General features: G+C 39.5%; 2 protein-coding genes across 2 annotated transcripts; both read left to right on the forward strand.

Moving 5' to 3' along the window:
- The first annotated feature begins 5,044 nt into the window (after positions 1-5,044).
- On the forward strand, positions 5,045-7,183 carry LOC127840341 (uncharacterized). Its single transcript, XM_052368749.1, has one exon. The coding sequence runs from the start codon at positions 5,045-5,047 to the stop codon at positions 7,181-7,183; it is 2,139 nt and encodes a 712-aa protein (XP_052224709.1).
- A 122-nt stretch (positions 7,184-7,305) lies between these two features.
- Positions 7,306-8,457, forward strand: LOC127840342 (uncharacterized). Its single transcript, XM_052368750.1, has one exon. The coding sequence runs from the start codon at positions 7,306-7,308 to the stop codon at positions 8,455-8,457; it is 1,152 nt and encodes a 383-aa protein (XP_052224710.1).
- The last annotated feature ends 5,073 nt before the right edge of the window (positions 8,458-13,530 follow it).

Here is a 13,530-nt window from a genome sequence, read left to right on the forward strand (position 1 = left end):
GGCCGCCTTAATGAGAGTCTCGATAAAAAACTTTCTTACTGCATACATTGGCTTGTTTCGCTATTTAGAAGCTGTCATTTAGGATATATGAATTATTTATTCACTAAATCTCCGCTTATGACAACAATAGTTGGAATTCGAAGGATATATACTCAATGTGAATGAAGGACTTTCTGGATCGTAACAGCTTGACACGGCAAAACCACAGGTGGAAGTAACGTACCTTGGATAGTATTTTTTTTAGGAGCCCAATATATTCAAATAAATATATTAAATCATGTTTAATGAGAAAAGAATTGACAAAGAGCCATGAAAAAAAAATCCCACCCTCTGATATTGGAATCATAACAAGGTCATTAACTAGACTTTATTATAGACCTGTCTTCGCGGGTCGCAAAAATGTCAAAAATAGCTTTAATCCAAAGCATCCCTTGATCCTCCTGTGGGTAATTGGACAACCTTTCCAAAAAAGTTAACTTCAAAAATATCTGTCCAGCTGTTAACTCACAGTCAGTCGAAAACCGAGCAATATTTCGAGTCCGTTTGTCAACCCGAATAAATCTTCTACAGACTTTCAAACAATATTTTTGACTTTTCACCCCTTATTCGATAGCTCGCGTCCTATTCATTTAAAACAACGAGGCGTGTCACATAATGCATGCATATGCAACCACTTACCCCTAAAAACTAATTCCAAAACAATCAGAATGATAAGTATTTTTCATTTATTTACTTTTATTAAAACATAGTTGTTGTTGATTGGATATTTATGTGCCTGGCTCTGTCAGTGTAATTCACCGGCAAGCCTGGTTCAAGAGCGATGGCTACTTTCGTTTTCAAGTAAATCAAATTTAGAGTTAAAACAGTTGTTGCAAAGAAAATAAATAACATTTTGGAATTAGTTTTTAGGGGTAAGTGGTTGCATATGCATGCATTATGTGACACGCCTCGTTGTTTTAAATGAATAGGACGCGAGCTATCGAATAAGGGGTGAAAAGTCAAAAATATTGTTTGAAAGTCTGTAGAAGATTTATTCGGGTTGACAAACGGACTCGAAATATTGCTCGGTTTTCGACTGACTGTGAGTTAACGGCTGGACAGATATTTTTGAAGTTAACTTTTTTGGAAAGGTTGTCCAATTGCCCATAGGAGGATGAAGGGATGCTCTGGATTAAAGCTATTTTTGACATTTTGCGGCCCGCGAAGACAGGTCTATAATAAAGTCTAGTTAATGACCTTGTTATGATTCCAATATCAGAGGGTGGGTATTTTTTTCATGGCTCTTTGTCAATTTTTTTCTCATTAAACATGATTTTATATATTTATTTGAATATATTGGGCTCCTAAAAAAATACTATCCAAGGAACGTTACTTCCACCTGTGGGCAAAACTGGCATACTGATTACTGGTATTTTTAGTTATCAATATAAGTCACATTGTGCTTTATAAATTGTATTCGAGCATTTTGCGACTTATTGAATGACTATGATACCCGATATCAACATTTCATCGGGGATTTGCAGATCACCAAGCTGTCCTGAGATTCAACATTGATTTCAAACTCTTTACTGGTTAGTACACTTTCTTAGTGTTAGTACTTTTTATTATTTAAAAGTTAAATAAACTGTGTCACAGTAAAAGAGACATTAACCCTTTCAGTGCGTGACCGAATTTTAAAGGCCTTTGCAAACAGTTTGGATCCAGATGAGACGCCACAGAACGTGGCGTCTCATCTGGATCCAAACTTTTTGCTATTCTGATAGTATTCTTTGAAAAAAATGAAGACAATGCTTATTTTACAAATTCAGTAGACGACATTTTAGCAGACGACAAATATCCCGGCATGCAAAGGGTTAAGGCGATTGTGGCCAGTTTGGCTCTAGATCAGCCAGCAGTCGCTTGAAAGCTGTTTGCTTAAAAGCGTTATTCTGACAATAACAAATAATTTAATTGGATACTGATTTGACTGCGCTTTTCCTGTGACCTGGCTCAAATAACAGAATTGTCATAAATCAAATTATTTATTTCGAACATTAATCAATTGTTTTTCTTGTCCCTCGGGATCAATGACGCCAGCACTTTCCTGTTGAGAATTGAATACTGCTAAAGGCGATGCTAGGGGGCATGAGAGATGTTGCACCTTCCAGTATCGCTCGATTGTTCATTGTCGGCTCGGGTACTACGTACATGTACCCCGGGTACTCTTAAGTATACTTACATGTATCCCGGGTACGGTAAATATACTAAATTGTACCCGGGAAATTTAACCCTAAATCAGTCGTTGCCGGCTATTTTTTTTGTAATAATTATATATACACATTTATGTCAATTTTCTGTAGAATGGCCTCTATATTATCGGAGCACATAATCAAAAAGCATGTTGATGCAGTGTTTTTTGAAGAGAAGTGTGTTTAAGATAATCGGTTGCGCGTTTTACGACATCGGATTTTGGGCGCGAATACAACTCGGGTACAGTCTAATATGGACCAAGTACCATTTCGTTTATTTACCGTACCTGGGGTACATGTAAGTATACTTAGAGTACCCAGGGTACATGTAAATATACTTAAGAGTACTTGGGGTACATGTAAGTAGTACCAGAGCCGACAATGACATATCAAGCTCCATTATCCGTCATGAACCGACTCAAAAAACCGAGTCGGCAATATTTGACTTAATTTTTGGTTTGGTTGCTTTCGAGGGATCGAAAATTTCAGAATCTTCCTAAAAGCCCTACGGGTGTGATCCCCAGAAGCCACATTGAAAACTAGCATACTTTGTTATCTAAAAGGTTGCTAAACCTGATATACAATGATAATGTGAATTTTCTCTCACATGATGTTCATCAGTCATATTATATAAAAACTTACAGCAGTAGTAAACAACTGGACAATAATTAATGAACGCATCTTTCATTTGTCTTTGACACTTTGATTTTGACATGGCCTAGATTTAAATATGTGGCTGGACTTTACCAGCACTCTTGTAACAGAGCTAAAGTTTAAATGTACCAATGAAGATCGCCTAAATCCAGATTTGCTATTATAGACGTGTGGAAAGTTTTAAGGGTGTGACAAGTAAGCAAAAATTGGTCATTACCCAGAGGCCACAACTGATCTATGACTGTATTAAAACAAGAAAAATCAGTGCCTGATTTAGATTTCCTTAGATAGTTCAATAAAAACTAATTTCATAAGCCTGGTAACAGTTTAACGGTAATGCTACCAATGTGTCACACCAGGGCCTTGAATTTGAAATCTAGGACATGCATGGTAATTTCTTCATGAAATCAGGACACAAAATTGTATTTTAAGTCCTTAATTGACCTGGCTATAGTTCTCAGATTATTATAAGCTCAATCAGTATATTTATATAATTATTTATGCTTTGTGTATTGTAAACATATACACAATCATGCAGTTACAAGATAGCAATAAATAATATCAAAGCTACCCATACTATAAAGGTCATTGACAAAGCCTATGGTCAAAATGTGAACACATTGAGTGTAATCGCCCTCTCGTGCCAGCAAAAACAACACGTTGACAGGTTGTCATTTTTGACAGTTCTACTTTCACTTTCATTTTGTGATATCAAACTATTAACAATTATGTGGCTGAGAAAAATATCGCCATTGCTTTTTATGCTCCCGGTAGGGTGGCGTATATCAGTTGAACTGTCAGTCTGTCAGTCAGTCAGTCAGTGTGTCAGTCTGTCCGTCCGTCCGAAAACTTTAATGGCCATAACTTGTTTAATATTGAATATAGCAACTTGCTATTTGGCATACATGTGCATCTCATGGAGCTGCACATTTTCAGTTGTGAAAGGTGAAGGTGATGGTCATCCTTCAAGGTCAAATGTCAAATATAAAGCGTCTGTCTGTATGTCCGAAAACTTTAACATTGGCCATAACTTTTTCAATATTGGCGTCCATGCGTATCTCATAGAGCTGCACATATTGATTGGTGAAAGGTCAAGGTCATCCTTCAAGGTCGAAGGTCAAATTTTGCAATATTGAAGATAGCAACTCCATATTCGGCATGCACGTGTATGTCATGGAGCTGCACATTTTGAGTGGTGAAAGGTCATCCTTCAAGGTCAAAGGTAAAATATATGGGTTCAAAGCTGCGCAGCAGGGGGCATTGTGTTTCACAAACACAGCTCTTGTTTAATATATTTTCTGCACATATCTTCAAAAAACTAACATCAATACACGATTTTTTTCGTTAATTCAATAATTCCTGAGAGACTTGTGTACATATTTCGCTTACATTTTGACGCGCGTAGGTAGGACTGCATTACCGCTTCCGAAATGTGTATTCATACTATTGCCTTCGAGGAACTTATCTGATGTTGGACGGAAAGGGCCGAAAATGTGCGAGTGTGGGTCAAGTTCCCCACAGGTACTACTTTCCCGTTCCCCCAATTTTTTGTCCGTACCTAAAATTTTTCGTACCCAATTTTTTTTTCGTACTCAATTTTTTTTTCGTACCCAATTTTTTTTTTCATCCCCAATTTTTTGTTCGTACCCAAAAAATTTTCGGTCCCAATTTTTTGGTTCCCAAATATTTTTTCGTACCCAAATTTGTTTTCATACCCAAATTTTTTCCGCAAAATTTTTGTACCAATTTTTTTTTTGTACCAACATACAATTGTGGTGATTATGGTGATGTAGATAAACTTAACTTGATGCTTTTATATCCATCCTCTTAAAAGCATCGTCACACCAGTACTGTCAGTACTTTGATTGAGTTTTATCGTCACGCTCAATTTGGTGTTCGCACATTTGTGAGTTTTATGTCTGGATCAACTCGGAGTTTGAAAAGGAATATGTGCATATTTTTACAGCTGATATTTGAGTTTATCCGTGCGCTGACCGACATTCTCAATACATGGATGAGGGGAATCTCGAAACATGTACTACCTGTAATGCACGCACACATAGATTAAGGCGAAGCGATACTGAACGTCCTTTAAGAACTTTGCTTTTGGTCCAAATATAAACCGCCAATATCGTAGATCTTAGTTTCAACTTGATTGCGTTATGCACATAACGTATATCTTTACGACAACGACACGGCTAGTCCAATCGACATTGACCGGAACAAAGGCAGAGGTGAAGTGTAGATGTGGAAAGGTGTGCAAGAACCTTAGAGGCTTGCGTATTCATCAAGGGAGAACGGCATGCGGGAGCACGGCAAGGCAGCGGCAACGCTCAGATTTTACATCTGGTGAGACGTGGGAGGATCCTAGTCAGGACTCAACCCACAGTACTGGGGACCTCTACGCAGCTGAGAAGCCACGCACCAATTCAGCAGATCCTGATATTGTCTCGCAAGTCAGCGACATCTTCGAAGAAGATGACCCTCTTCTAGAGCTTTTAGGTACTCCAGACGACCTGAGGCCAAACACAGACACACAGCACAACACCCGAAATACAGCTTCCAATACTAATGCCACAGCTCAGAAGGTTAGAATTACATGGCCCAAGACAAGTGACAGGAACCTGTGGAAACAGTTTGATGAAGACCTCAACACCATCCTGGAAACAACACTCCAAGGGCCAGTAGAGAAGAAACTGAAGTCTCTGACCAACCTTGTCCACTCTATCGGCAAAGAACGATTTGGTGAGGTGAAACGGAAACCCACCAGAACCCCTGCACAGCCAAATAGAAGACAACGACAGATCACAGAGATTAGGAAAGAGCTGAAGTCACTGAGGAAATCCTACCAAAAAGCAAATATAGAGGAAAGACCCGGACTTCAGCAGCTTAGAGATGAACTCAGACAGAAACTGACCGATCTTCGTAAGGCAGAACAACTCCGAGACAAGCGGAAGAAGCGAGCCAAGAGGCGAGCTGAGTTCATAGCCAATCCATACAAGTTTTCCAAAGGACTCCTAGACAAAGAAAAATCTGGGAAGCTTGAAAGCAGTATGGAAGAGATACAACAGCATCTAAAGGACACACACTCCGATCCAGCAAGAGATAATCCATTAGGAAGCTGTCCAAGAATTGAACCAGTCCCAGAACCCACAATTCCACTAAACATAAAAGAACCCACAATGAAGGAAGTATCTGATGTAGTGAAGAAAGCAAGAAGCGGCTCCGCACCAGGACCAAACGGTATACCCTATAAAGTATACAAGATGTGCCCGATGCTACTACGAAGACTATGGACCCTACTTAAGGTGATATGGCGGAAAGGAAAAGTCCCAGATTGTTGGCAACAGGCAGAGGGAATATTTACTCCAAAGGAAAAGGGCTCCAAACATGTGACCGAATTCCGAACCATTTCACTGTTGAATGTGGAGGGGAAAATATTCTTCGCTGTCCTGGCAAGACGAATGACCACGTTCCTGACAACCAATCAGTACATTGACACATCAGTACAGAAAGGGGGGGTTCCGGGCTTCTCTGGCTGCATTGAACACTCCAGTGCCATCAGTCAGATCATCCGTGAAGCAAAGGTGAACGCCAATGACCTCACAGTCGTCTGGTTAGACCTCGCCAACGCCTATGGCTCCATACCACACAAGCTTATTGAAGAAGCAATGAAGCACTATCATATCCCAGAGCATATACAGGGTATCATAAATGGCTACTTTGATGGCATACAGCTTCGATTCTCAATCGGTGACCAGACAACGCCATGGCAGAGGTTAGAGAAGGGGATAGTAACTGGCTGCACCATCTCAGTGGTACTATTCGTGATGGGCATGAACTTGATCATCAATGCCGCGAAGAGGGAAACCAGAGGACCAAAAACAGCGTCAGGTATACACCTCCCATCCAGCAGGGGGTTCATGGATGACCTGACCATCACTAGCACCACACATGTACAGGCCCGCTGGGTACTAACAGCCCTACAGGATACAGTCACATGGGCACGAATGAAGTTCAAACCCAAGAAGTCAAGGAGCCTGATTATCAAAAAGGGAAAGGTCACCAAAAGATTCACTCTACAGGTGCAAGGGGAAGACATTCTATCCATTATTGACAGTCCAGTCAAGTGCCTCGGCAAGTGGTACGACGCCAGCCTGAAGGACACTAATAACATCACTAGAGTCAAAAACCAGCTCCAAGATGGCCTGAAGCTTATAGACCAGACAAGTTTAAGGCATGGCTCTACCAACATGGGTTACTACCTAGGCTTATGTGGCCCCTTATGCTGTACGAGATAGCTACAACCACTGTACAAGGATTCGAAAGAGTTATCAACCGGCATCTCCGGAGATGGCTTGGTGTCCCTCCTAGTTTCACCAGCATTGGACTGTATGGCAGAACCAACCAACTTCAACTCCCAATGACCTCACTAGTTGAAGAGTTCAAGGTTGCCAAAGGAAGACTGGTGGTAACCCTAAAAGAGTCATCAGATGACATGATATGGAAGGCAGGCATCGAGACACGCACAGGGCGAAAGTGGTCAGCAAGCCAGGCAGTCGCCCAGGCAGAAAGCAGGCTACGACACAAAGACATCGTAGGCACCACAGCTATAGGAAGACAAGGTCTGGGCAGTTCAAAACCACAACGCTGGAGCACTGCCAGTAAGAAAGAAAGAAGCCAAATGGTCCAGTATGAGATCAGGCTTTCAGAAGAGGAAGACAGGCGCGCCAGAGCAGTCGGGATGGGAGGGCAGTGCGCATGGACACAATGGCAGACCACAGAAAGACACCTGACATGGGTAGACATTTGGCACTACGAACCACTACGACTCAAATTCCTACTGAGATCCGTATATGATCTGCTGCCATCTCCAGTCAATCTACACAGATGGGGGTTAGTGGAAGACCCAAAGTGTCAGCTGTGCGACAAACCAGGAACAATGCAGCACACCCTCTCATCTTGCCAGACAGCGCTAACACAAGGCCGCTACAGATGGAGGCACGACACAGTCCTCAAGGAGCTAGCAGACATACTAGAGCGGGAGAGAAGGAAGACAAGACCTACCAACAAGAAGGCAGTACCAACAATCAAATTCGTCAAGGAAGGACAAACTGCCAAGAAGGCAAGAACCGCAGCAACATCTATCCTTGATGAATCAGAGCGTTGGGAGATGAAGGTCGACCTAGGAAAACAGCTGGTATTCCCAGACATAGTCCATACCACACAGAGACCAGACATAGTTATATGGTCTCCCAAGGACAAGAAACTGGTGATGATAGAACTCACTGTACCCTGGGAGACTAGGTGTGATGAGGCCTACGAGCGGAAAATGGGAAAGTACACTGAGCTACAAGAACAGTGTAAAAGTCGCGGTTGGAGTGCCTGGCTGTTCCCCGTTGAAATAGGGTGCAGAGGATTTCCAGCCCAATCAGTATGGAGAATGCTCAGCAACATTGGGATCAAGGGAGGTGACAGGAAGAGGGCTGTAGGCAGACTTGGACAAGCTGCAGAAAAAGCATCCAACTGGCTGTGGATGATGCGAGAGGAGAAGAGCTGGACGCTAAACCACTGACCCGTAGTGTTTGGCCAACACTACGGATCCACTTCCCGGAGAGTGTCCTGGGATTAAAGGATAGAAACACTTGATGATAGGCAGTTCCCAGCTGATGAGTCAGTGGTTTGTGCAGTAGTATCTGTATTTTACACACTATAATAAGTAGCAAACTGACGTCACGAGCGTGTCGTCATTTTTATTCACCTGACCAATATGACGACATGGGCCCGCGCTGAGATTGAACCCTTTACCACTTAGATACGTATTTTGACACATGTGTTGTCCAATAGAAAATTACAAAAATTATATATTTTTGACCGAAAGGGAGCTATTTGCTATAACAAAGGTGCTTTCATTTTCAACTTCAATATCGTTTTATTTCTGAGTAAATATATTTCTGAGATTTACAGCAAAAATGTGTCAAAATCTACCAATCTGCACAAGAACTGATATGTCATTTAGCCAAATCGGTTGGCTACGTTGCATTTCTAAAATCGACTTAAGAAAACTGATGTCATTTTATCACCTCTGCTGAATGAACATTAAATATCTCACGAAACAAATATCCGAGTACCGACTAGCGCTATTTCAAATCCGAGGCAGATCATCACAGAAATGAATTATAAAAGACATGTACATGTATAAAGTAATGGAAAAGTATATCCTTGTGAACTATCATACAGTTTATTGTGAGTCCACTATTACTCCTCGAAAACTGACGTGGAAGCGTAAAGCAAACAATGCGATCCGTCAATATCACATGGAGCAATTTACGGTACGCGTCACAGGGAATCCAGAATTCGCGCGATTTAGAGTCGTTCACTTTCACATCATGGCCGCTCGCATCTGGAACGCGGCGAAGACACCTCATGAAACAACGGAAGCCTCGGCAGCTGTGCGTGTCCTAGTGACCACACTGGGACAAACCCTCGGACACATTTGCATACATTGTGGTCTCATAGTCAGTGACAGCGACATTCATGCCGTCTAGTTAGCCTAAAAATCTGAGAAATGTGCTTGGAAAAAAACTTAGTTGGCATTTTTTATGCATGGCTTCTTTTTATGTTGTTTGGTATCTACATACCCTCTGCTGAAAATCTAGAGGGGATGTCACCTTCTCAGGTGCTTGACATTCTTTTAGTAAGGTCAAAGGTTAATGGGTATAGATTTCAATTGTTCAGGAGATGGAATACATCTCGTTGTGATTTATAACCAAAATTGAAAAGCTTAAGGCAGTAATATTGTCTGAAAATGAACCTGCTTGGATCTAATTAAAATTTTATCTATTCTAGTGTTCACTTATATAGGTCAAAAGTTCATTTAGTGCACTTCTATGCCAAAATTAACATGACAACTGGCATTGAAAATCAACAGAATAAGATAAATGTTAAAAAAGTATTTTTTTTAAACAATGGAATAGTTTTGCTATTTTTTGTTAACTCTATGAACATATTTGTAAAGTAAAAAGAAAAATTAAAAGGATCAATTATATATAATGAAGTACAACGTACGCTTGACAAATCTTATTACATTGTTTTTAAGTGTACATCCTGCATCCTGTTTAAACTGCATTATATCTTATACTGCTGATCTAATCCCTGTTGACTAATCCCGGTTAGGGGCCATATGCTTGCATATGAGGCGATTTGGAGGTTAAAGTTAAGATATTTTCGTCAGTGGTTAGAAATCTAAGGAAGAAGAAATTCCAGAACTTGAACATGAAGTTAGAGAGTTAGAGGTTGCTTTTAAAATGAAAAGTCGCTTGAACCAAGAGGGTATTTTGAAGCAAATGATAATCTTCTTGAACCAGTCAAGGAGAAAAAGATAGGTGCATTACTAGATAAATTCGGCAAAGAGAAAACTGAAGTGAAGAAGTTGTCTATCTAGAATTCCTACCTACATTTGGTTGACATCCTAATGAAGTTCATTAAAGCCCAGAGAATAGGCGATTGGCTATTGCACATTGAAGCCTTTTCCGAGATACTACGTACCGTGGCTAATGGTGTACGACCACACAAACTATGCCCGTTGGGGTCCTGTATATCTAGCAGACATAAAAGCATTAGAATATGCAGCATCTGAAGTGTTCAAATAGTTAATTGAAGGTCACTTTGTAGTCAGGCTGAAAGAAAAAGCATTCAACAGAGTACCTGTCGACCTAGCTACTGAGTGGATAAACATAATGTGTAAACCGACAGGGGGTTTTATTGGAATAACAAGACAGGACCAGGCAAGAGATAGGTTTTGTATTACGTATTCAAGAATAGATCTGATGTTTCCAATACAACGATAATATTGTTCAATCAACATGATGTTGACGAAGATATTGGAATATTCAAGAATAGAGCAGATGAAACTCGTTCGAGAGATTCTTCAGACAAAGAGAATGCTGCAGCTCTTTGGTTCATATGATATATTCGGAGTGCATGAAGAGGAGAACAGACTGTTCTCAATAGCATCTAAGGACGTTGCAACTAATGATATCAGAGATAATTTATTAACCTGTAAAAGTCGAGGTAAAACATTACTCAAGGAGTTTGCGGAGAAAAGTCTGAAAGAGCAGAATGTTGAATTTTATGCCCCTATTCAACAGGTACAGTCCAAAAATTTTGCATATTTCCATAAGTAGACAGTCAGTGAAACGCACAAAGTAACACAGATTTAAAAGGCTGACAGAAAGCTAATGCAGAGACTTTTCAAAGCAGCTAATTCAGGCAGAACCGTAGAAACAGCATCTGTACAAGAACATTAACTGTCTGATGTGTCATTATCATTTGCAAAGGCTAGTGGGAAAATGCATGGATCCTAGAAATCAAAAATACTTCAAGCGCTTACAAAGGACAGTGATATCGTGACGCCTGAAATTGTTCCGACAACGACTGATGCAATATGTGCAATAATTGATGGACACGCGATAATACAGAGTTTGGGTATGCCTAAGGACTGTTAAACATTTGGACAATATGCAACTGTTTTTGTAACATCTGTTTTAAGGCATTTCAGTGCAAACACTACCCGATTTGATTTGACTTTTGATCGATACGTTGGAAGTCAATCTATCAGAGAGAGTTAAGAGGAAAGGAAAGCGTCGACCTATTAGGAAGCGCATAACAAGTCAAGTCGTTTCTCTTCCGCAAATATGGGAACAGTATATCACACACGATGGCAATAAAGCAGACTTGGCTGAATTTCTTTCAAACGAATTGCTAAAACAATAAAAAAAATCTTCCAGCAGGATCAACTATAGTTGTAGGAGTTGGATTTCCAGGTGATGTTGATTCAAAGTCGAGTACTTTTGATGCGACAAACCTATGTGTAAATCATGAAAAGGCAGATACACGGATGATATTGCACTCAAGGTACGCTATTGATAGAGGCTACACGCTTTTAGAAGTATATTGTAGAGACACTGACGTTCTGCTCTTGTTAATATACCACCTTGGAGCTGACGCCGATGTATATATAATATCTGGTACAGGTGAACAAAGAAAATGTTATCCTTTGCACACAATATCTGAAAAACTAGGTGACAATGTCAGAAGGAACATTTTGGGGTTTCACGCATTGGCAGGATGTGACACCACGTCTGCTCTAAATGGAATAATTAAGAAAAACGCCTGTGTGAGGTATATCGCACAACCTGATACATTGTAAGGAGTTTGTAGAGATAATGATGCTATAGCAGCTTCTAAATTTCTGTGTTTGCCGTATGGTTGCTGTCAGGGCCACCCACCAAACATTGACACATGTAGGTATCGGTTATTTTTTAAAGCAAGGAAGAGTTTGGATTTGTTACCCCCTACAAATGATGCGCTTGAACTTCACATTAAAAAGTCAAATTATCAGGCAAATTTATGGCTAAATGCCACAGATAAGGATGTTCAGCCTGATGATCCTCTCGGTTCTTGCGCATGGAAACTAAAAAGAAATTCATTGAAACCGGTATGGATGAGAAAACCAAAGGTCCTTGCAGCATGTGTCCAGTTAGTATCATGTGGCTGTCAAGCCAAGTGTAGTACAGCACGATGTAAGTGCTATCGATCTGACCAAAGATGCTTGTTTGAATGCGCATGTGAAGCGAATGGCTGTTTAAATCCTAGATAATTATTGTAAAAGATAAGGAGATACATAAACTGCCATACTAATTCGTGTTTTGGAACAAAACTGAATTTATGTAACGTATGTTAAATAAATTATCACACAAGACCAACATTATCTTCAGCATGATGATACATTAGGTCATAAAAGTGCATTGAAGTCAGATGAACATTTTTTTAATTTAATAAATGGTACTTCAAGATCTTGAAATATATTACTCAATAGATCACTGGTTTTGGTAAAATAATTTCTGTTTTACATTATTCATATCTATTAGAATTCATACTAATTTGGTGAAGTAAAAATAACTTATCTTGCATGAATATTACATTATAGAACGTACAGTATTAAGAACTTCATTATAGTATACTATTGGAGCTGAAATCCTTTATTTAAAATTGTATTTGGCATAATATGCATATAAAACAATATATATATTTAGACTGTAACGTAGATCACACATATTTTCTTGTAACTATACTTTCATTGTTTAAAGTCTTTTAATTGTATTGATAGGATAATGCAGAAATAATTTTGATTCTTATTGTAAAAAGTTGTTATATTATAAAACGCAATAAGTATTAAAATTCTAAAAATGAACACTGTTTTCTTTTAATTTAGGTAACATAATTTACAAAGTTAGGAACATTCACTTAAGATACAACAGAGAAATACTCTTTTCATCATCAAAGTACCCATCTCTCATTGAAAAGTTACTTACAAATATATAATACATGGTTCTTTGTTAAGTTTCAACATACACTGCAATTTACGTTCTATACGGGTTATAAAAGTGCACTTGATGACCTTTGACCTACTAATGAAAAGCCAAAATCAGTTAAACAAATGAGAAAACCCTTCAAGTATCAAATATAAGTCAGGTCAAAAGTAACATCAGTAATAGTATCTGATATTTCAAAACTTTGGCAGTGTTACCTCAATTGTTAAAGCAAAATGCACTTATTGACCTTTTGACCTAATTACAGGGTCGTC

Source organism: Dreissena polymorpha, chromosome 8 (genome assembly GCF_020536995.1).
Source record: "Dreissena polymorpha isolate Duluth1 chromosome 8, UMN_Dpol_1.0, whole genome shotgun sequence".
In the NCBI taxonomy this organism is placed as follows: Eukaryota; Metazoa; Mollusca; class Bivalvia; order Myida; family Dreissenidae; genus Dreissena; species Dreissena polymorpha.

What these genes read in the sequence shown, in the direction of transcription:
- LOC127840341 (XM_052368749.1), top strand. Translation starts at nt 5,045, where the DNA reads ATGCACATAACGTATATCTTTACGACAACGACACGGCTAGTCCAATCG.
- LOC127840342 (XM_052368750.1), top strand. Translation starts at nt 7,306, where the DNA reads ATGACCTCACTAGTTGAAGAGTTCAAGGTTGCCAAAGGAAGACTGGTG.